At 43.0% G+C, this 24770-nt stretch overlaps 1 protein-coding gene across 3 annotated transcripts in view; it reads right to left on the reverse strand.

The window, feature by feature from the left end:
• Nucleotides 1–24770, reverse strand: part of UNC80 (unc-80 homolog, NALCN channel complex subunit) — a 133366-nt gene that overhangs the window by 28281 nt on the left and 80315 nt on the right. For all 3 annotated transcript variants that reach the window (XM_050900032.1, XM_050900030.1, XM_050900031.1), the window contains 17 exons: nucleotides 23936–24067; nucleotides 23265–23408; nucleotides 21659–21759; nucleotides 19697–19783; nucleotides 18717–18900; nucleotides 17940–18034; nucleotides 16927–17016; nucleotides 16434–16535; nucleotides 12747–12927; nucleotides 10920–11188; nucleotides 8042–8176; nucleotides 7135–7273; nucleotides 5351–5447; nucleotides 4473–4643; nucleotides 4134–4226; nucleotides 1865–1900; nucleotides 1300–1518 (listed from right to left, as the gene is read on the reverse strand). In XM_050900032.1, the coding sequence (XP_050755989.1) occupies nucleotides 1300–1518; nucleotides 1865–1900; nucleotides 4134–4226; nucleotides 4473–4643; nucleotides 5351–5447; nucleotides 7135–7273; nucleotides 8042–8176; nucleotides 10920–11188; nucleotides 12747–12927; nucleotides 16434–16535; nucleotides 16927–17016; nucleotides 17940–18034; nucleotides 18717–18900; nucleotides 19697–19783; nucleotides 21659–21759; nucleotides 23265–23408; nucleotides 23936–24067 (2275 nt within the window). The remainder of the gene's footprint in view (nucleotides 1–1299; nucleotides 1519–1864; nucleotides 1901–4133; nucleotides 4227–4472; nucleotides 4644–5350; nucleotides 5448–7134; nucleotides 7274–8041; nucleotides 8177–10919; nucleotides 11189–12746; nucleotides 12928–16433; nucleotides 16536–16926; nucleotides 17017–17939; nucleotides 18035–18716; nucleotides 18901–19696; nucleotides 19784–21658; nucleotides 21760–23264; nucleotides 23409–23935; nucleotides 24068–24770) is intronic.

Here is a 24770-nt window from a genome sequence, read left to right on the forward strand (position 1 = left end):
CATCTTCCTTTACAGGGTATTCCTGAGGAAAAAAGTATAGCACTCAAAGAGGGGAATAATTCACAGCCAGAATGGCCTCTTGGGGTTCAGGGAGCAACACAAATTACTATTAAGGCGGTTCTGATTCACTTCTGAGGCCAGTCCCAAACAGCTTAAGATATCTTTGCTATCTTTCCTATTTACTTTAATACTCTACTGATCACCGTTTGGCTTAGGCCATTAAAAAATGTCTCTTGGTATTTAGCTGTTCTGTAGTCAAAGAATGATCTCGAAGTATTTCTCTGTCTCATAAAAGAATTCAGATAGCTGTCTCCCTGTGAGCCCTCTGCCAAGGGGTACGCTAGGACCGCCTCATATTAATCCCAGTTTTCCTTCTGAGGAGTGCCAGTCAGAACAGTGCTAACTGTGGCTCATTTAGAGAGTATCTGTGCTGTTTTTATTGACACATATATTACCATGAAACAACTCTAATGAGTTTATGTTTCCTGAGGGAATACTATGTGAGAAAGGGGTTTCCACCTGAAAATGAATGAAAAATTGACAATGGAATCAGGTCCATTCCCTCTTGTCCCAGTTTTTGTTGTCTTTTATATCTGGACAAAGTTCTCAGTAGCAACTTACACTATTTTGTGTTTACTATGAACAGCAAACACAGAGAAGAGACTCAGGTCCAAAGTGCTTAGAAGGCCCTACCCCCAACTTCTAGGTCAGCACCATGTGAAATGGTTTGCAGTGAGCATCCAACCAGCAAGCTGGGCTCAGTGCTGCACCTTAATAAAAGACTTGTGCACCTGCCCTATCACATGCTGAGGTGGTGGTCCTGTAAATGCCTTCTGCCCCATCCTCCTCCGTATTTCAGGCACTTATGCAATACAGTGCAGTGGTTGCTCTGCCTTCCTGCTTTTTAGCAGCTGGTTCTGATGTACAGTGTCACAGGAGAGGATAAAGGTCATATCCAGCCAGCTGGGGAGCTTCCCTTGCCCTGCAGAGGCAGCCTTATCTGCTCTGCTCCTCACTGCAACTTATTCTGATGTATCAGATGGGCTTCCACGGAGCTATTTCACCCACTGGAGATGCGGGTCTGAATGAGACCAGAGGAGAGCATATGAAACCTTCCTTATACACAAGCAGCATCAGGTACAATCTAAGGAACATCAAAACAAGCTCTGCATGTTTCAGACAGCAACATGCAACCACACTACCAAAAAGTGATTCTGTCTGCTATTATGAAAAATTAAGAGCTAAAAGAAAGGCATCCCCCTGAAATGAACAAGTAAAAGCAGAATGCCTGTGGAATACCTCATGTGGGACTTCACATCCAGCAGCTCCAGAGAAGTCACTCGGGGCTCACCAGCCAGATTCTGCAAAATCTTCAGCCTTGGACCACAATGCTTGTAAAACTCTGTGCAGATATTCAGCAATGACTCCCGTGGTCTCCTGAACTCCTCTCTGGCAATTCGTTCATCCAGCTCCTCTCGGGGAAGACCCTGGCCCTCCTCCAGTAAGTGAAGGTTCTCCCTGGAGGATATAAAATAAGAAAAAGTAGGAAGTGTTATATGTAGTGGAACAGCAGGGATAGATTATAACAACCTCTCCAACTTGGTTTTGCAACAGATGCTTTCCGCTGCAATTGAAAAGAAAGATAGTTGCATCTGCAATAAAAAAAAAAAGGGGGGGAAATTATAATCTGCAAAGTCTTGTTAAAAATGTAAATAATTTCTATATGAACTATCCTTTGCTACCCTCCAGGGTAGCAAAAAGGCTGCCTGTCACAGCAACAGTGGGTGGGACCCAGTGAACCTGGAAACTGCTGGGGAAGAGTTCATCACATGTCAGGGAAGATTGGGCAAAGATTTTACTGTACCTGATAAAGTGTAGTTTGGCTCCTTGTTCTGGGTACCTGGAGAAACAGAAACAGCAACTTAGTAGTGCCTAAACTGTGCCTTTCTGAAAGAAGGCGACACTGTTCTAGCCCAGAGGTATACTTGCCATGGGCAGGATGGTATCTTGTGTCACTGGAACAATGGCTACACGAAGTTAGTGGCCACATTGAATGGCCTTTACCTCCCAACTGGCAGCAAACACCAGATTCCTATAGTTATTGCCCTTGTTATGAAAGGAAAAATTCAGGCTTAAAAACCATAGCCCTCTTTCAAGCAATTTCTGTTACTGATTTTCAGCCCAGTGCTCGGTCTATTTCATGAAGCCAGAGCTCACCTAGTGGAAAGAATACCTCAGTGTGGTTTTTTTGTTTTATTGTCATTTTCCTTTGCCACTTCTTGTTACGAAAGCATTAACAAACCCTGCATCACTTGGCTAACATGTCCAAGGCTGGAACAGTGATCATTCCACCATCATGAGACTCCTGCTGTTGCTAGCAGATGTCTGTTGCAATGATAACACAAGAGAAGAAACAAGGGCAGGAAACCTGGAGCAGTGCAAAAATATTTTGGATCAGAGACTGAATGTTTGATAATCAGAAAGATCTGGAAACGTTAACCAAGACGTCTGAGTCACACAGCATCGGGAGTCTCTACATTGCCTGTCAGCAGATGCATATTAACTGCTTTCCAAAATTAGCAGACAAATAATAAAGCACTACTTTCCATTACACCTTATTTTCCTTAGACTGAGCAATCTTGCAATGGAAGTAAATAGCATATATCCACTTCAGACTTGAGCATGAAGGGGTTTATCTGCTTCTCAGATCCAGGATTGAAAGTCAAAGCTGTGTTTCATCCACGCCTGAAGTGGTCTTAAAGAATAACAGACTGATTCCAGGAGTTACCAACCAAGATGTGTACACTACACATCTATAAATTGACATAATAGCCCTTTGGTGATCCATGCAGAGAGTCATTTCTATCTCCCCTTCAATACAAAAAAAGACAGGGAATAACTTGGAAAGCATGTCTTGCCAGAAAGGTGTTCCTGATTTACAGTCCTGTATAGCCCATGGTATTGTACTAGACTGTTGGCTGTGCGCAGACTTACTATCAGCTGTTACAGACAAAAGAGAACTCCAGAGGAAATACTCTGCTCTGGAAGAACAGCGACTCCAGCTTTTGCTGGGGGAGAATTCCCTTTCCAGGTCAGCACAAACATTCAGATTTTAAGCACAGTAAGGCATAGCCTGGCCAGGAGAAGGCAGGGCTGCCCAGAAGAGTAATCAGTACTGCAAAGAAAACCTTCATAATCCCAAATGCTTGTGGGTGGATTTTATAACAAGATTTCTTAAGCCCTTGCTCTATGACTGAGTAAATTGTCCAGTGGCCTTGTCTAATTCGCAGCAGCCTAATTGAAATGGCCAATATGGCCAAGGAGCAGTATTACAGTCTGCTGGTGCCAACTCCTTCCTTATTTCCTTCTTCCGTGGCGAAGGTTTTTTTGTGGTTTTTTATAAGAAGGACAAAAATATTCCAAGTCATTCTTCCCTTTCTCTCAAATTCTCTGCCACCCACTCCTTTGCTATCTGTAACTGCAAAAAAACCCCAGACCAATGTGGAGGTAAAGATGATAGAAAGAGACCATAGGAAAAGTTTACTTTTAAAAGTGAACAGGCAAGGAACGAAAAGAAAGCTAGAGGAGGTGCCAGTCTCTGCGAGTCTCAACTGACATGCAGTTTGAGCTTATACTGCTGTTCAGTCTCTCAGAACAAGGCCAGAAGGATCCAACCCTTCTGCTATCCAAGTGTGCTGTGCCCAGTGGTCGCTTTGACAGTGGACTCAGAAGGAAGCAAAGCAGAGAACTGAGGGACATAGTTGCTTTGTCAGTATACTTCTAGGGTGCAAAAAGGGAAACAAAGAAAAAGACTTTTAGGATGGGTGTCGTCCATTTTGATATCCTGGTCTTCTATTTAGTCACATGGTTTTAAACTAGAAATTCTAGTCTTGGGGATTTTGGTTACTGTCAGAAATGCAGTCCTGGGCTATGTGCTCTTCTTATCTGACTGTTTTCTCTCACAGTACCTAGAGCACTTCCTCAGACAGCTGAGGAAGTGCTCCAAGCACTCTCTCAGACAGCTGAGGAAGTGCTCCAAGCACTCTGAGCAATGAGATGTTACCTTACTCAAAAAAAAAAAAAAAAAAAGCTGTTCAGAAAAATGAGAAAGAAGGAAAAGCCCACTGACTTACCTGGTGTTCACACCTGCTGACATGGTGTGGTTTGCTGTTGTGGTCCCTTTATGGCCTTGGTCACATCGACTCATTTGTGGGGCTGTCATAGGCCTGGCAAAGGGAGGTGAATAGCACACTAAAGACGAAATCTAACAAGCGCACTGAAATTCTGCTTGTGATCTGGTGAAATTTGGCACTAATTTTACCATGTCTAAAACTCAACCATTATTCAAGCTAAGCTGCATTGGCTCTCCCCACACTGATAATCAAGCTAAGCTGCATTGGCTCTCCTGTGCATTGGCTCTCCCCACACTGAGAACCAAACACAGGCTCAGACCTTTGAACCATATGGGTTACCTGGTGAGAACTTCTACACTGTACAAGAGGGCCTGCAAAGACGTGGCAAGGGCAGCCATAGCAGCAATCTCCTCACGAGCTGCTGTCACAGTCTCCACTTGAGATGTTTGTCGCTTCAGTTTCTGCAAGTAACAGGGAACCAGTGCTTCCAAGACCATCAGCATCTGGAGGCTGGAAAAATAACCAATGATTGATCTGTTTTATTTTGTCAATCCTGAAACTCACATCAGGAAGAGGCTTAATTTTCTATCTGAAGACCCCTGGATCTCTCACTAGCCTGTGATTTCATTGCTTCTCACTACATAAGCAGTCCTGGGCCGAAGAAACTCTTGGATTAGGAACTTCAGGGGGAAAATTAGCTGATGCATGAAACAATAATAATAAAACCAACCTGAACTTCTGGGTATCTTCTGAATATGTCATCCATTTGCAGACATTCATTTTCCCTTCCAAAGACTCCTTTCTTCTCTGGTTCCCTCTTGGAAACTAACCTTTTTGCTTTAGCAGTTTACCTCCCCTCTCTCTGTATCTTCCTGTTCTTTCCAGCTGCCTGTTTCTCCCCCTCCAGTTCCCTCTCCATTGCTTCTCTGACAACAGAAACCTGCAGGACACAGTGTGATCCCCACTTGGAAATACAGCTTATGTGTTGCTGCTCAGGCTGCCATCCAGCTTAGTGCTACAGCTGGTGGCTGGCAGGATTTGGAGCCGGTGCCCTAGGAAAAGTATCAACAGGCAGAGGCTTAGCCTCACAGAGAAGCCTCGTACTTGGAATGCATGTCTATATCCTCTGCCTCCATTTCTCAGCCTTGCTTTCGCATGCCATATGCAGCTTTTATGCCTTTTCTGAGTCTGCACAAACTAAGAAAACAGATTAGCACCTTCTGAATGATTCAGGAGCATAGGCCACCACTGTCACACACAGCTTGATGGCTTCACTGATTGAAAAGGTCAAGTCTTCATTCCCATAGCAGAAGTCTGAGGGAGTAAAGCAATATGAGAAGACTATCACACAAACATACTGAATATGAAAGGAGCTAGCACAGTCCTTCCTTTTTCCCCTCTTCAATTGCTTGCTTCTCATGTTAACAATCCCCAATAGGCTCTTGATTTTTGACAAAAATCTGTCTATACAAAGGAAACATATGCTGCACTCCCACTTGCACCCTGCTGTCCAAGAACTCAGTAGGTGAGAAACAGTTGTCACTAGGTCAAATCATTGCTGAGCATAAGGCCTACAGCTGCTACTGGAGTCCCGTTTCGAACATCACCCATCGCAAGCAAAATCTTAAGCTCATACATGACAAGGACACATGTCAACTTAATGACAATTTTTACGCTCCCTCCACGTTTTCCTAGATGTTTCCACCGCATTAAAAATGATGCTGATACACTACTGATGGCAGAAGATAGTTTTACTTCTAAAAAATCAAGCCCCTTCTATACTGGTAGCCACATGGGTGCCAGCACAAAAGTGAGTCTGGTTTGCTAGTGATTTGAGAAAAAGTTTTCAAAAGCATTTAAGTTCCATACTACAAATATTACTTTGGGGATAATTAGTGTCAGGCACCAAGAAACTGAAGTATCCAAAGAATAATATTTGTAATACAACTATAGTCCCATTTTCAGAAGTGACTTTGGTATACAGGAGCCCAAGTCAAAGTTAAGGTCCCAATGCATATAAATCACTTTGAACAATGGAACTTGGAAGTCACGATGCTTTAGATAATTCTGATCCTCATATGGGAAATACCAGGCACACAACATACTCATCTACAGTCTCATCATCAACACACACTTGGGAATTTTCAGAGATGCCTTTGAATAACCCTCCACAGAAAACCCAAAGATTTTATATAAATGTTGACTACAATCCACAAAGGGGAAGAAATATCTTCCGTTTCTGTACCATTTTATATTATAACTTGTGATAGAATTGTGCAGCATCATAAAATCCCAGTATATAACAGAGCTTTAACTCTAAGGCTAGACAGGCTTCACAGTTCATCAAAATAAGTACTATTTAAAGAAGTGCAAATTTGGAAAATAAGTTGAAGATCCTTATAAAAATCAGCAAAAATTACTTCCCTGCAAATCACAAAGTAGCCAAATTCTTAAATGCTGCATTGCATGGATAACTGCCAAGAGACACGGTGTCCTGGATACATCATACAGCCATATATATTCTGCTTTGTGATAAATCAACACCCCCCCTAGAATTCAGCACTGTTGAACGTCTGAATGGCATCCATCATTTACTAGTCATAGTCTGCCCACAGGAGAGGATGCTTTTGTTTCCTGCCCACATGGAGCAGAGGAGAGGATGACACTGATCTTGTCAGCATGATACAGTTTATTAGGCATCTTTATTCTTCACCCACACATGATAAACTTCAAAATGCCAGGGGCTAGTCTCAGACTATCAGGCTCAATGCAGAAAAAATAGCTTTGGAATAAAATAAATTAATAATTCCCCTCCTGCAGAAAATATCAAAGGGATGGTGGTAATGAAGCCAACCTTAAAAGCCTCATGAGGCATAAGAAACAGATATAACTGCACTCTGGGAGAAGAAAAGGGCCCTGAACAAATCATCCTGCATCAAATGCATGTTGAATCAATAAACAACAAACCCGAATTACTGAATAATGGGTGCTTTGCTGTTACCTAATGACTTGAGAGGCTTTTCTGCTTTCACCAGCTCTAAGATGTCCAAAATGTCTGGAGTGTCTCCCTCTAAAGACTGCAGCAGGTCAAACAGGCACTGAGCTGACACTCCTTTGCTGGTTCCATTGTTTGTAGCATCCTGTTTCAACAACAGACATTCGTGGCTGAATTTCTGAGGGCCTGTGTGCATCCCAGGAATCTTTATCTGGAGGTGCGGGCAACCTTTTTTTTGACAAAGGGCCCGCATGGAGTTCAAGAGCTTACTGCTATCAAACAATAAGCCTTGCCTGACCCAACAGATTGATGCTACAGTGGAAGCATGATCTGAAAACTGCACACAGCTTTCAGTCCCAGAAAGAGCAGATCTTTGCTGCCCTGTGAAGGAGAAAGATGTGTGTGCTTACAGTGTATGTGCAATTAGATTTGGCAGTCTCACTTCAAATTAAAATTCCATTAACTTGTTTTAACTCACTAAAATATTAAAAAGTAATCGGTGAATATTTCAAAACATGGCTAATCCAGCCTTATAGTTCACATGTACTAAAACTTTGCATTAAGCTTTTAGTTCCTATTGCTGGATTCTAAGAAAGGATTTTCATTTAAAGAGTTACAAAGCATGATTGTCCTTTTATAACCTATTTATACACAGAAATTTAAAGTGAGACCACATTTACTAGCCTGGATACCAGTGGCCCATTATCTCAGCATCCTGCTCAATCAACTGTTGAACAGAAGCATGGAGAAATACGTTCAAGAAATGCTTCTGTGCAGCACCAAGTGCAGTAAGCACATGTTCAGTAAGAACTGTGCTGCTGCTCCAGCTGTTTTCTCTTTTTGATCTCTGATGGGGGGCTGGCTGCATACACAGGCTTCCCCACGCTGAGACTAGGGAATGGCTTTTACTCACAGGGAACTCCAGGAGAGGGGCCACACTTGCAAACAGCTGCAGAATAAAGGGCTTGCGATGCAGAACGTAGAACTGGCGGCACGCAAACTCAATCGCTTGGCGTAACTGTGGGTTGCTTTCATAGTCAGCGTATACCTGAGCAAATGAAAAACGACATAGAAGTACTACTCCAGTGGAAGGGCTCTTCATCTCCTGACCCCAGATTGAATCAACTACAGCCTTGTCATTCCTGATATGTTTGCCTAACGTGTTTTTAAAGATGGAGACTTGAACGCCCTCCCTGGCAATGCATTTCAGGGACAAACTGTCCTTAGAAAAAAGGTTTGCTTGTCATGCTTGAACCTTCTTTGTCACAGCTTTAGTCCATTATTTTTTGTCCTATGTATCAGAGGTAGATTCCTTCCCTCTCCTTCCTAGAAGCACTTTACTTGTTTGAAGCCAGTTAGTGCTTTCTTCCTCAATCTTCATCTTTTTCAGTTAATCAAATCCCAGCTCTTTCAGTCCTTTCTCACATGACATGTTTTCTAGATGTACATCCCTGTTCCAGTCTGCAGTCTTTTCAGTTAACTGATGTTTTTTGTGCAGTGCCCACAGCTGGACAGAGCCAGCACTTCAAGTCAGGAGTGCTGCTGATTGGAGCACCAGAATTATTCCATGTTTCTTTCACAAGATACAAATCTGTATAGTCACCCCAGAATGGCTTTTGAGATATTTTCTTTTTTTTTTTATCCTTCAACAGAAGGACACTGTTGATTCATGTTTAGCTTCAGATCTATAACAACTCCAATATTCTGTCCTGCAGAAGTGCTACTGAATCAGCTACTTTCCCTTCCATATTTATGTGGCTGATTATTCATAAGTAAGGACCTACGCTTGTCCAACCTGATCAACATAATCTGTTTTTTTTTCCTTTTTTCAGACTGCATCTCCAGTTTGTCAAGATAATTTGAACTCCTAGTCTGTCCCCCAACACACTGACAGTTCCACCCACTTTTAAGATATTTTAAGGTTTTTAGAGTGGCGTTTCCTTCAGGGCTGGCCACTGAACCATGCAGCCAATGCATTGCCAAAGATGTGGGATTTGTTTCTCAGTTATGTAAACAGTATAAATTGCTAGGAACAACTTCACTGGGCTTCCTTCTTCTGTCTGTTTCAATTGCCTGTCTGCACTTCTCTGCTGGTACAAGTCTGTGGGAGGTTTGGGGTGGGGGTAGGCAGGATTTTCTTGCTATTTGCTGGCAACAGGTAATGCTGAGGTTTTATGGTAGTGCAAAATTCACATTACAGCACAGGGCTCTTGAAGGTTTCTAAAAAATTATTAGTGTGCGAGACCTCTGCAGAGCTGCATTCACTTCTCAGTAGCCTAGGAGGCTGAAGAGATTAGATGTCTTTTCTACAATCAGAAGCCTCTAGCATGCTTATGAGGACAGTCAATCACCATGGCCTGTTACACTTGCAATATCTCATTTACTTGAGAAAAGGGAAATAATTAACTGTATATGCATTTCACCAAGGAAAGCAGAATAACCTGCAACAAAAAGAGCCCTGTGGGGGTGTGTGCATGTATGCATTAGGAATTAACCTATTAACGGCTAGTTCAAGCCCAGAAGTGGTAGAAGAGTTTGTTTGTGATGACCACAAGCAAACCAGCTGATCTTGGGTGCCTGGAACAGAGACGTGAGGGTCTGCAAAAACAAACAAGCTCAGCAACACTTGGGTTTTCTTTTGGAATGCTTTTTTGCCTCCCAAGAGTGGTATTTTATTAATTCAGTAGTTGACAATAATGGGGGGGTGGGGGGGGATAGGAAAGAATTACAAAGCTAATTTCTCTCAATATGCAAAGTGAAAATGAAGGGAGAGTCCTTCACAGGGCTGAATGGTTACTGCCAAGTACTTCAAATTAAGTTATTAAGTTATTTTATTTCAAAATGTCTTGTTTCTAGTGAATAAACCGATGCAGACCTGGATCCAATACATTCTTACCTAACTATGTAAGGCATGATATTAGAGTTTCCAGTTGCTAAAGAGTTTGTTTAGATAGCTAAATTCATCACTGGTCCTAATTACTGTGCTCTGTTAACTATGTTAAAATGAACATACATAAGGATGTCATGGTCATTGCTTCTTTTACAGAAACAATATTTTTTTCTGTATTTGCATTATAATACTAAATCTGTATTTAGATACTGTCTTCAAGCCCTGCAGAAATAATCTTTCTGTCTGTAAAAGAACTATATTGGGGTTTTTTTCATTTTCAGTATCTGATTTTTCTCAAATGTCAACAGGAAAAAAGGCATACTTGTGTGCCTCAAAGTGAAGAGAAACTCCACCTCTAACACTTCCAATATTTGTCATCACTCACATGAAAAGAAAACATACAGTTTTTCGTAAACATTTAGTGTTATTTTCTGTTGCTATTTAAATTGCAGATAATACAATTATCACACTTAAAGAAGTGAATATAATTTAGTTTCAATCAGCAAGTAGCAAATCCAGATATTTCAACTATTCCCCAAATACTGTTCCCCAAATTTCAGCCATCACTGGAGGAAAAGACACTGGGGGAGACCCAAAGTCCAAAACTTTTCCAGAAATTTCACATTTCTGTGTGGAAGTACCTAGTAAGGGAAAGAGATATTCATTTACTTAACATAAAGAAGAAAAGAAAATGCAGTAATTTACTCAAGAAGAAAAGGGAATGTAGTCTCAGGATTGCTGATTTGGGCCATCCCACCCTGATCTGTTGTCTTCTTGGGGCCCCCAAAATCCGTGATCTCACCAGGACTCAGCAGTTCAAAGTTTCTCCATTAACAGGCAGTTCTATAACAAAGTGCTCGCTCAGAAGTCTTCCCTCATATTGTTCATAGAAATGGCTCACCTGCAACATGCTGGGGAGGACCCACTGGTACCCGCTGAGGGAGAAGAGGTGGTTAAAGTGCACAGCTGTGTTGATGACTGTGGCAGCGTACTGCCTCAACAAGGCACTGTCCTCAGGGTGCAGGATCAGGGCACCATTGAAGACGTTCAAGAACAGCATGATCTCGTCCCCCCAGGGGAACTCACTGGGCATGCCAAGGAACATCTCCTCCAGCAGCTTAATCCACAAGCTTTTCTGAAGAGTGTCCAGACCAAAGAGCTCTTTCCCAGCTGCGGGGGAGAACAGGCAACAGCAATCAACTCTGTCCACCACAGCCAGCCTCACAACATTCCCAGAGGCCAAAGGCCTCTCTGAAGAACCATCCCACAACACTGACCATCGTTCTGCCTTTTTAAAATTATTTCACCCATCCTGTACTTCTGAAAGTGCCCACAGGGCGTGAGCAAACCTTGACTGAAAGCAACACACATGAAGACGAAGAATGATGAATATCACACAGCTCACTAAATCTGCTCCCCACTGGTTGGAAATTCTCCTCTTAAAAAGTGAAAGCAAATCTGACCTTGTACATGCATCATCTGCCTCACACAACCTGAGTGGCTGTGTGGATTTATGCTGAATTTTTATCCTTCAGGTGTCCCACACATTACAGGACATTGATGCAGAGTTACAATAATGCTTCTGAAAGCAAGTGCCTTTAGGGCCTGTTACAGAACTTGCCAATGCTTACCATCCGGCAACAGTGGCCTGTTTAATCCCCAAGTCAGGCTGGAAACCCTACTTGACTTTCAGAGCAAAGTTTCTAAAAAGAGGGCTGTTTCTATATCCCTGCTGCTGAATTTGCCCAGTCTTCATTGGAAGTCCATTGCTTCCTCAAAGTGGATGGCAAAGGACTCTGAGCAATCCTTTTTAGGTGCAGTTATGCTACTGGACACAGTATTCCAGCTGTAGTCTCATGCATAATTGTCCTGGTTTCAGCTAGAACAGAGTTAATTTTCTTCCTAGTAGCTGGTACAGTGCTGTGTTTTGGATTTAGTAGGAAAATAATGTTGATAAAACACTGATGTTTTTAGTTGTAGCTAAGTAGTGTTTATACTAAGTCAAGGATTTTTCAGCTTCTCATGCCCAGCCAGCAAGAAGGCTGGAGGGGCACAAGAAGCTGGGAGGGGACACCGCCAGGACAGCTGACCCAAACTGGCCAAAGGGATATTCCATACCATATGACATCATGCCGAGTATATAAACTGGGGGAGCTGGCTGGGAGGGGCGGATCGCAGCTTGGGAAGTAACTGGGCATCGGTCAATGAGTGGTGAGCAATTGCATTGTGCACCACTTGCTTTGTATAGTTTAATTCTTTTAGTATTACTATTGTCATATTATTATTACCATTATAATTGTTTTTCATTCCTTTCTGTCCTATTAAACTGTCTTTATCTGAACTCACGAGGTTTTTTTCCTGATTCTCTCCCCCATCCCAGGGGTGGGGGGGGGAGTGAGCGAGCGGCTGCGTCGTGCTTAGCTGCCGGCTGGGGTTAAACCACGACAATTATTTTAATACATTATTATAACTTATTCTCATTTAAGTCTAAAGAAAGTAGCTGTGTCTGGAGACCTCTAACAGCAAAGCCCTTTCTGCTGTTGTGCTTACAAACCAACAGCTATGTATCATTTTCCCTAGGAAGAAATTTATCAGCTTTCAGTAATGCTACAAGCCTGTGTGTTTCTAAGGCAAATGAAGCCTGCATGTTTCTAAGGCAAATGAAGTGCCTCACAGAAACCTTCTGGGCCCTGTACAACCACCAGAGAAAGCTATCAAAAGGCCATACCTTGGGGATCACTGAAGAGTGAGAACTCAGCATCAATGGCACTTCGGGGAAATGAAGGCAAGCGGAGGAGGTCCTCCTGGAGCATAGATACATGGGACTGCTTGTGGGCAGTAGGAATTTTCTGTGTCAGTGATATGAGGAACAACACCCGCCCCACCTCTTCTAGCTTGCGGGTGAACACCTGAGAGAGAAAAAGAGACAGGATCAGAAGCAGCCTGATCAAAAAGTTCTTTACAACATATATGCACTTTTCTAGGTTAGCTTCCATGGCGTTCTCTGATGGGAGGGATGCTGCACTCATGGCCCAGAGGATCCTGTTGAAATTCACAGGGCTAGTGCTGTAGCACCCTTTTGCTGGAATTTGTGTGACCACTGTTCTTCAGCCCAGCTCCGCAAAGATGGATCATGTTTGTAAAAGAGGTTTTAACAACACTTTCTATTTCAGTCTTGTGGAGGACCCTGAGTGGTTGTCAAACACTTTGCAACTGTGCCATGCGGTCTTTCGTAGATTAATGTAAGCTTTGCCAGTGTGAGCCCCAAGGTGGTCAGAGGCAAACCAACTCCAAACTGAAAGCCACACAGTTGCAGATGCTCTCTGCAAGGTCTTAGACTATAGTCAACATGAGGTTGGAGTTGTTATCTGCCTTCTGGGTTGACATTGGCTCATGTCTGGCCATAGATAGTCTATGTATAGTTGCAAAAGCAAAGTAGTCAATAAAATAAAGCAGACCAGTTTCTGAGTTACTGCAAATGAGCAAAGTCCTGCTGACTTCAGATTATCGCTTCTGGTTTACACCAACTGGGAAACCGAGTTCCATTCTACCAGCCTCCTTTGAACTTCTGACTGGTAGGACTAGCCAGGCTAGCTATTTTATTTTGATGCTAAAAGTAACCATAAGGCAGAGTGATGCTCAGTAGTTGTAGTGGGTTGACCCTGGCTAGATGCCAGGTGCCCACCAAAGCCGCTCTATCACTCCCCCTCCTCAACTGGACAGGGGAGAAAAAAATAAAACGAAAGGCTTGTGGGTCGAGATAAGGACAGGGAGATCACTCACTAATTACCGTCACGGGCAAAACAGACTCAACTTGGGGAAAAACTAGTTTAATTTATTACTAGTCAAATCAGAGCAGGATAATGAGAAATAAAACCAAATCTTAAAACACCTTCCCCCCACCCCTCCCTTCTTCCCAGGCTTAACTTTACTCCTTATTTTCTCTACCTCCTCCCCCCCGAGCGGCGCAGGGGGACGGGGAATGGAGGTTTGGGTCAGTTCATCACACGTTGTTTCTGCTGCTCCTTCCTCCTCAGGGGGAGAAGCACACTTCCCCTGCTCCAGCGTGAGGTCCCTCCCACGGGAGAAAGTCCTCCAGGAACTTCTCCAATGTGAGTCCTTCCCATGGGCTGCAGTTCTTCACGAACTACTCCAGCATGGGTCCCATCCACGGGGTGCAGTCCTTCAGGAGCAGACTGCTCCAGCGTGGGTCCCCCATGGGGTCACAAGTCCTGCCAGAAAACCTGCTTCAGCGTGGGCTCCTCTCTCCACGGGGCCACGGGTCCACAGGTCCTGCCAGGAGCCTGCTCCAGCGCGGGCTTCCCACGGGGTCACAGCGTCCTTCGGGCATCCGCCTGCTCCGGCGTGGGGTCCTCCACGGGCTGCGGGTGGATATCTGCTCCACCGTGGACGTCCATGGGCTGCAGGGGGACAGCCTGCCTCACCATGGTCTTCACCACGGGCTGCAGGGGAATCTCTCTGCTCCGGCGCCTGGAGCACCTCCTCCCCCTCCTTCTTCACTGACCTTGGTGTCTGCGGAGTTGTTTCTCTCACATCTTCTCACTCCGCTCTCTCTGGCTGCAACTGCAACTCCCCTGTAACTTCTTTTCCCTTTCTTAAATATGTTATCCCAGAGGCGCTACCACTGTTGCTGATGGGCTCGGCCTTGGCCAGCGGCGGGTCCGTCTTGGAACCCGCTAGCATTAACTTTATCGGACATAGGGGAAGCTTCTAGCAGCTTCTCACAGAAGCCACCCCTATAGCCCCCCCCGCTACCAAAACCTTGCCACGCAAACCCAATACAGTAGTAGAAGCAACTGTCTTTGGAAGCAGTTTTGAGACAGCTCTTAGCTACTGGGATGAAGCCAAATCTTGAAGCATGCAGCTTAACATGTGACAAAGCTCAGCTTCCCACGTCCTGCAGTTGCTATGACCTTGCTCTGAAGTGCACTCAGCTTAGAACTGGGTGCTCAATCAATCAACAGTAAAGAAAGTACTTTTCCATGGATTGCTGCTCTGTGGGTAGACACTACAGTGCTGTTTTCTTTGCTGAAGCTGATGTTGTCCAGCAACTTCTTGCATGACTACAGAGGTGCTGGTAGATGCTTGATTTAAGTTTTACCTTAGAAATATTTTGGCCTCTAAGTACTTTAATAGAAAAATGTGGAATGCAAAATAATGCCCTGACAAAACTGGACAGGCCATTTTAATCTTTTTGGTCATGTAGGGCATATCAAACTAATTTATTTGATATATGGGACACATCTCCTAGAACCAGAGTAAGAATAATTTCTGTCAGAAAAGCAACCAAAATGATCCCAAGTAATTTCAGATTTTTATAGACTTTCTACTGACAGATGCAGCACATGAAATATTTCCCTATTCTGTACCGTACACATATGAGACGGCATTAACTATATTCTCCATTATTTTAGCTGCTAGTACCTCTTAAGCAGCTTTATATCTGCTTTTTATAACCATTCCTGATGCTATTTTCCTGCCCCTGCACTCACTTTGCTAGGGGCACAACTACAGTAGCTGGCTTTTGGCTAGAATAATACAACTGTTAATACCAAACTCATACTGTTTAACATCCCCCCCCCCCCCCCTTTTTTTATTTCCTGCTTATTATCATCCTTTGCAGATACAGCTAGAGCAACTTTTCCCTAAACACTCAACTCTGTGCTACTGAGACAACTTTGCTTTTGTGGAAAACAGAGCATGCAGCTTCTACAGGTAGAGTGACCTCAATACCATTGTCTTACTGTCTAAAGAAATGATACTTGTAGGGGTTTGCAGCACATTAAAGGCACTGCCCTGCCACTTTAGTTAGGGTTTAGTTCTTAAGGGAGAGCTCCTGGGTGCTGCAGAACATTAGCAGGATGGGACAGATTATCAGGTCATGAGGTTGGAAGATAGGGAGGACAGTGCTCTTCTGAGGGCAGATACTCCTCTGAGGAAACAATGCCTCTGGGAGTAGCTATGGTAAAAGACTAGCATCTGAGAGCAGGATAAGGAAGAGAGGCAGGTAACATTCTCTACAGTGAGAGGACAGAGAGGAAGGTAGAACAGATAATTCTTGCTCCGCAGCCAGAAGTCATGTTAAAGAAGAATAAGCAACTTTTGAAGCTGAGGCAACTGAAGCTCTTCTGGCCAAGTGCAGGAGAATGCAAAATGATCCGCCTAAAAGAAGCTGGCTGGAGAGAGCGGGAGGGAATTCACATTGCATTCTTTGACTCTTCTTAAAATACTATACACCTGTCCAACGGCACCAGGGCAGATTTCATGCCAATTGCTACTTCTCCAGCAAAGAACTGTATCTGCGTGCAGCATGACTGAAGGCCTTTAAAGGGCAAAGAAAGGTTTATTTACAGGGTTTGTTTCTGGACAGAGGTGTTTGGTGACAGTAAGATACCTGCTTCTGAATGAGCTCTTGACCCTTTTCTGGATGCATCTGCACCAGGTTGAGCTGGGGAGAAACTGACCTCCGGAAAGGATAAATGTCACGGACATAGGTCTGCCAGGAAAGGAAACAAGTGTATTTTAAACAAATGTAATTGTAACAGCATCACTCAACAGAACTGAATAAAAGGCCCTTTAGCCCTTTCTGAAGCTTTTGGGTAGGGGCTTTCAGACAGTGACAGGCATCATGGAAGAGCATAAACAGAAAAAAAAAATTTGCTCTTTTCTAAGAAAGCTAGACATTAATGACTTAAGAGCAAGGGACTCCGCTTCCACCTCTTCCCTCTTCTGTCAAACTCCAATCTTTCACCACACGCAACTAAACACCCAAGATGTGGTGCCCACAGGACAGAATTCTGTCTATTTATGGGCTGCTTGTTCTCCTTTAGATAACCCTGATGTTTAAAAAAGGACAAGATGGAAAGAACAAAGTCATCTGGACTTGCCTTGTTGTAATGAATAAGATTCCATCGCTTATCCATTAAAAAGTAATGAGAAGACTGTGTTTCAGGTATGTTAAAAAACTCCAAACACTCCTGAAAAGGAAGAAAGAAAAACATCCTGTTACTTATTAGCTGTCTTGTACAAAGACCACAACATCCAAAAGAAGAATATCCAGCTAATATTGTATAAAGGCACAAACCTGCATGCCTCAGTCAGGCTGGTACACTGTTCTGGCATTAATTCTTAATTGCTTTTTTTAATCATAAAGTACATGAATATATTTGTGATAATCAAGGCATGCTGATATCACAGTCCTGAAGACTGATGTTACTTATTTCGATGCCTTCATATTGCACATATTTGTCTGGCTATATGAGCCACATGGGTATTGCAGCTTCCATGTCCATACTATGTATTTATCAAGCTTTAGGGATAGGTGATGTACAGAGACACTAAAGTTCCAATCCTTCAAGGCACTGAAATGTGTGATTCCCATTAAAATTTAACATAGTTGGATAAACTGAAGGCTTTTACAAATCTGTTTCCTATGTGGCTCAGTTAAGAACACCCAGGAAATCTTTGGCAGAAGGGGGAACTGACCTCACATCTCCTAGATCCTAAGATATCATCGTGGCTACTGAACCAGCATTTCCACTCTGATCTTGATCATTCTGTTTAGTCTTTAGTGTTGGTAAAACCAAACATTTAAATGATTTATGTATTTATCCAAAGGACAGTATAAAGCAAATACCCAACAAGCTGCAGTGTCTTTAAATGTAGTTGCATTTGTAGGGTTTTGGCTGTCTGTGAGGTCAGGGCATTTCTATTATCCTTTAAGATGGGATCCTGTTTCTTGCAACCAAGCTCTCCTCACAGGGAGTCAGAAATGCCTGTCAGCAAAACTTCCCTCCCCAACACTGAAACAGGATGATCAGGCAGAATGTATTGGTGGCATACAGGTATGGCAGGTAAAAGTACTATTAAGCAGTTTGTCCAGTTCAAAATTCACTCCTACCTTCAGAAGAGCCTCAAACTGTGTGTCCTCATGCACTGGTAACTGAGTTGGGATGTCACACTCATTCTGTCCATGCACGACAAGGGTTTTTGTGCCTAAAAGAAGAAAAGCAGTTGCATTCTCCCTGGCCTCTTTAACTCAATTTCAAAAGACTGCCCATGGAGGAAAAGTGATATTTAAAATTCATTCCTGGGCAGACAGACAATGCCAGTCCTGTCTGGAATCCATTATGTAGTGTTAGCATAGTCTCACACTTCCACAGTTAATGAGAAATTGATCTGTTCCTAAAGGATGAGCTGGCTTTAGCAGCAACTGTCACTTTGAGGAAGGAACAAACCTAAAAGGTCAAATCTGTTTTTCAGCAAGATATCTCTTGCCTGACTTGTGACGGGCTAGGCTCACAGCATGCTCTTCTTGGGCTCTCTCAAGACTTAAATGAGAGGTTGCATCAAATGAAACTGAGTCTGAATGGTACAGTCTTACAATGATCATCCTGCCAGCCTTTCACAGCCCAACTGACACAAAGCTCTGGGTTGAAAAGATTCTTCTAATTCACTTCTTGTTTGCTTCTTTTAGAGCTCTTAAAGTGGCTTTCTGAATCTCAGGGAATTAGAGGTGGAATTTACTGACTGAATCCTCAACTCAAGGAAAACCGACATAGAATATGCAGCTATTTGTAGCAGGTCTTTTTCCGATCCAGTTCTGATGGATCTCCTTTTTGGTAGAGTGGGTCATGAACTTGGAAGTGAAGGAGACTTAAAGACTCATTTCTTATACCTGGCATTGAGGCAGTCACCAGCAGCTTCACTTCACATTGTTCCTTCTTCATAGTCTGTTTGAGATCCTTGAAGAAGAGTCCTTCTACATAACCCACCACTTCCCAAAGGAAGGTAAGTGTGGCAGAAATGGCATCCATGCCCCACTCACATGGAGTGCGTACAAAATACATGATCAGTCCTACCTGCAGGTAATAAGTGAGAGGAATATCAGGTTATACACACTCTTTTAACTGTGCAGAGCACTGTATAAACACAGAACAAGAAAATTGTTCTTCCACCTTTCTTCACTCAGAGGGATAAACTCATTAATCTGACATCCTGAAAGTTTATACATACTACAGAACAACCTGCCTGTACTATTCTTCCTTTTTCTAGAGAGGATGAGGATTGGGGGCAAAAAGTACTGTTGCAGCCCAGCCTTAAAAGCCATTGTAGATGAGGAAAAGGGAGAACCTCTGCAGTAAGAGACTTCCTATGCCTTCTGCTCTGGTGTGTTGCCACATAGACAACTCACAAACAACAGAGGGCTCCTGGAGCAGCAGATATCTTGTCTGTTTCATCTCCTAACTGCAGAAAATGCATTTTCCACAATCTTGAAAGAAGCTGCTAGGTTTGCTCCAATAGGACTGTCCAAGAGCAAAGCACTTTCTGAATCAAAATAAAGTAAAATAATTAAAGGTTTCTGGCACTGGGATCCTTCTATTGGTCTACAACTCATTGTCCGTGGTTCAATTCAGAAATCCATGACAGGTTGCTTAGGGGTTTAATAAAAAGCTAAAGGTTCCTTTTCCTCTCCCTAGAAGGACTGAAAGGCTGGTGTAAGCCTGGTGACTTGCAACCACAACCAGAAGCAGATATGAGCTATATAGGAAAAGTTAAGAGCATTTATTTCCTTGCAGGTTGTGGCGTTAACTTTTTAGGACACATGCAGGCAGAGGTGAGATTCTGGGCTGGACAGTGGACCCACAAACTACTCACCAAGTAGTTAAAGAGGATATGAGATGTCTGGGCAGGGAAGTCTCCGATGTTCAGCAAAAGCTTCCTTAACATATACATCAGCTCATCCTGGAAGAAGAGCAAATGTTTTTTCTTTCCATCACAAAATGGAGAATGTATTTCTCCCTTTTGTCCTCTCTGCCTTTGTTTCTTCCCATTTTTCCATACTCCCTTGTTCAGCTCTGTCTCTCGGTGCATGAAGAACTATATTACAGAATCGTAGAATGGTTTGGGTTGGAAGGGACCTTAAAGATCATCTAGTTCCAACTCCCCTGCCATGGGCAGGGACACCTTCCACTAGATCAGGGTGCTCAAAGCCCCATCCAGCCTGGCCTTGAACACTTCCAGGGAGGGGGCATCCACAATCTCTCTGGGCAACCTGTTCCAGTGCCTCACCACCCTCACAGTGAAGAACTTCTTCCTTACATCTCATCTGAATCTACCTTCTTTCAGTTTAAAGCCATTACCCCTTGTCCCATCATTATATGCCCTTGTAGAAAGTCCCTCTCCAGCTTTCTTGTAGGCCCCCTTTAGGTACTGGAAGGCTGCTACAAGGTCTCCCCGGAGCCTTCTCTTCTCCAGGCTGAACATCCCCAACTCTCTCAGCCTGTCTTCATCGGAGAGGTGCTCCAGCCCTCTGATCATCTTCATGACTGCTCCCACATTTACCAAAATAAGGCCCAGGGCACAGCACCCAGGTCAATGTCTTTCTTTTTTATCTCAGAGAGGCCAATACCTCCTATTGCAATTTGTACTGACTGTAGCATCCTGATTCTGCACTCTTCTCCCGGTGATGTTCTCTATGTTGCTTATCACTACAAATGACTACCTAGATGATCTGTGAAATCTAGTTCAGCTCAACTGAATAGCTGTGGCTGCTGGGTAGGAGGTGCGGGCAGAATCTAACTTTTCTTCCTTTAGAGGCTGCCTGCTTTAAATGTAGACTAATACATTTCTTATGGTGGGAAGGGGGTGTAGAGGGGAAGGAATCTCACTGTCAGCTAAGGACAGACAGACTGTATCATAAGTTTCTTCTATGGCCCTCATCCTCTTAACCCACAGCAGATTTAAGGTAGTGTTATGGGCATGTATATGCATAGGACAACCCATGCCAATGATACATCTGCTGAAAACTTCCAAGGAAATACACCTGTTCTCTGTGTTCTGTACTCATGGCTGTAGTAGGCCTATGAAGAGATGGTAAAACAGAAGACTATGATAGCTCAGAGGCCTCTGAGGCTGGACAGCGTATAGCTTCCTACTCAAAGATACTTAACAAACAGAAGTGACCCTCTGAACTTAAATAGAAGCTTTGGGGACTATGGCTGAGAAGTCTCAGGAATAGTGAGGCCACTGAGACCTGATTACTCAAGGAACTGAAAAGCAGCCTTTCCTGGCCTTTCTCAAGGTTTAATATTCATTCTGTAGTCAGTTCTTACGTGGTAGCTTGGAAGATGAGGACAGTGATATTATTGACATCATACACCAAGTGTGCAGTTAAGAAAGTGGTATGGAGAGTCTCACTGCTTTTCATCCAGTCAGAACTGGTATGCCTTTCTTCCATAAAGCTTAGCCATGGCACCAGAAAGCAGTCTAATAAGCCAGGGAGAGACAAGGCCACCGCATCTTTCAGAGAAAGCTGAACAGAGTGGCATGGGTGGAGGCAATGTTGCCTATGTTAGATAGAAAGGGTTGTGCTTCACTAAGCAGCTATTCAAAGTCAGTTAGACCAAGTCAGGTCCTTAGTGGTGGTAAATCAGCTTTGTCCCATTTACATTAGTGAATAAAGATTGAAGCCAACTGTTGATATGGCTTAAAAGACTTTGAGCTACATTATAATAGCAAATGTTATTCTCCACTGACGCCCACAGAGTGATTCTGCTTGCAGATGTGCTCCCCTGCTCTAAGCAATACATACACCCGCTGGGGAGAGGAAGAGTTTACCTGTCGGTTGCTGATTGTGAGCTTCTCAAGGAAATGGCGCAGAACTGTAGAGGGGTCTTCAATTAAGCAGTTCCACAGGACCTGCTGAGCAACAGCACTTACTGTAAAAGAGAAAGAAAACAAGGTCAGAACCGTCTCCCTTGGAAAAGCCTTGAACTGGTACAATTAAACGCAAACATTCCTAACCTTCTACCACAATTGTCATGTTTTGTACTGCAACACACAGGAGCCTCTTTGATGCACTAGGATTCCTGGTCACCAGTGCAGTCATGTCAAGCAATAATAACAAGTCTAATATTTGAACCTTCCCAACTACTGGTGATACGACAGTAAGCACTTCACCACTGTAGTCAGAGGAATAATAAAGAAATAACTATTTGGATTCACAACTCCAGATGAACAAATCTGGCAATTAAAAAACATAAATTCATGTACTTTTTTCTTCATGCATAGAAGTTCAATTTCACAGTGATTCATTGAGTGATTTTATCTGGTATTGGTGAACAGTATTAGATAGTCAGCAGGGAATTGTGTTGATGATCAGCTCCCCAAAGTGTAATTAATTGCAATCCTGTGAAAATTAACAACTACTCATTATTTTGTTTTCAGTACTCAGTTCCTGATCACAAAATGACACATACATTATTTAGGTGGCTGACTGCATCTACCCAAAACTGAATACAAAACGTAACAGAAAGTTAAATGTGCAATCAGCTGACATGATGAGTGATGAGAAAGGAAGGAAGGGCAACAGTCCACCATCTATAAATATTTTAGAGAAACAAATACAGAAAAATGCGTTATTACTTTAGAAATACATCACAGACCATAACCAGAATGTTCCAGCTGTGTATAGGTGGCTTTCCATTTGTCATAGGATCAAAGAAATGTTGGTGGGAATAGACCTCTGGAGGTCTCTAGTCCAAGTCTCGCTTGGAGCAGGACTGTCATCTACACCAGATTTTGTCAACCATGGTTTTTACTAGCCAAGGCTTGATAACCGCTATGGATGGAGGATCAACGGAAATTGCAATATGCTCCTGATTATGAAGTTCCTTTCAAATTTCTAACCTGAACATCCCAAGTTGTAACGTCTAAGTTAGAGTTCGTCTAAGTCTTTGTTTCCTTTTCATCACACCAAACAAGCCCAGCTTCTGCAATCACTCCTCACAGAACACCTGTTTTAGGCCTCTTACCATCCCAGTATCCCCCCACTAGACCCTTTTGAGCTTCTCAATATCTTTCTTGAATTGGGGGCTTTTTTGGGGCCCCGAAAGAGCAAAAAACCCTCAAAACCAAACACAAATCATGGAGGAAAAAAGGAAAAACCCTACAAAGTAACATTTCTGTTGTGAATCTACTTTCAAATACTTTGTGAGGATTTAATAGATTATTCATTAACTTTTTAACGAACATATACACTCATAACAATATATAGCACATAATACTTCTACGAAACATGAACTGTGAGCTAATAACAAGGTTGTGTTACACCTCTTTTCCACTTTAGTTATGGCACCTAATAAATATAAGCCATTGTTCAAAGTGCTGGCAGCTTCTGCCATCCTTGAGCAAGAATCCCTTGAAGTTTAATCTAGGTCAGTACCAGCTACTCCATCCTCCCGGACTTCTCCATCTTCCATCAAATGGACAATGGGGAGCACTGCTGCACAGATGCATGCTGGAAACACGGCTTGAGGTGGTTGTGGCACATGATGGTTTGGAGTATGCTCTGTAGTGTGTTCTTCATCTGGAGCAGTAAGAAAAGTAGAAGGTGAGTGTTAGTGAATAAGATGTGGTATTATCCAGGCAGGTTAGATGAACATTTATGTTAGGTGCTGTACACACAGAACAAAATGATAGGCTGTCTGATCACTGTGCAAGCACGGCAGGTTTACTGCTATCTCCAAGAAGAAACACAGCCTCCAGCCAACTTCTTGATCAAGAATTTTCATTGTAAATATATATTTTTTCAATTTACATTTCTTTTCTTGTAGGGACCCCATTTTCTTTTTGATGAAATCCCATTTCATTACCATTTTTCAGCTAGAGTGCTCTCCATAGCACTACTTTCTAAATGAAACATAAGAGGTAAGGGGAAGACATTGTGACAGCAGGGGTGAATAAAATAATGCAGGGCAGTAATTTATTTTAAAGTGGCTCAAGGTTGGGAATACATTCAGCAAAAGGAAATGCCACCAGCTTTATGGGTGAACAGGAAAGGCTTCCAGTGAATGAAATTCTAGGAAAGGATACTCCAAAGTGAAGTCAACCCACCTTCTGCACTGACTGCTGACCGCACTGACCAGACAGAGCCACGGCGGAAAGAATAGTTCCTATGAGATGTACTGGAGGTGCAGGAAGGACTCACAGAGAGACGGCGGGAGGCCAGGTTGGCAACTTCTTCTACTGACAAAGAGAACGGGAAATGTCAATCCAGATCCAACTGACAGACTTTAGGGAACTTTCTGAAGGACAGCCTTACAACCAAATTGGAACATTGAATATTCAAGTCAGGTAACACTCAAAAGGCACATTTTAAAATCTATAAAGATCAGTCAGATAGGTAATTTGCTCATGCTTTGGGAATCAGCAGAGCATTGTTCCATAAGTGTGTTCAGTGCTTTGGTGAGTCACGTTGTAACTGAGTCGGCTCTATACTTCTTTTCATCTACATCCTGTTAACCATCATGGTTGCTAGCGCTTAGTTTTTCCTAAGAATTGGGATTTCTGCCCACATATTTCCCAATGTATGTTTAGATCTGAACATCACTGTACTCACCTAATGGCACATACCTTGGAATGCCTTTAATGAAATCTTTGTGCTCTGTTAGCCTGGACCAAAGAAAATCCTCAGCCAAAGATTAAGTTTTTCATGACTCATGTCATGTAACTTTGGCTGTCTGCAAGACTGGTACTGAGGTTGAGCTGGTCATCTAGGCTCCCCCACTAGTCACCATAAAGGTAGAAAACTCCAGGGGCAATTCAGCCTATCCTAAGCTATGTGTCTTAAGACAGATACTGCCAAAGGGTGATTCCTCCCACTCTTTAATTATTAAAGGGTTAAAGTTAGGAAAGACAAATTTCATTCCTAGTGTCACATATTCTCATG

Source organism: Gymnogyps californianus, chromosome 7 (genome assembly GCF_018139145.2).
Source record: "Gymnogyps californianus isolate 813 chromosome 7, ASM1813914v2, whole genome shotgun sequence".
In the NCBI taxonomy this organism is placed as follows: domain Eukaryota; kingdom Metazoa; phylum Chordata; class Aves; order Accipitriformes; family Cathartidae; genus Gymnogyps; species Gymnogyps californianus.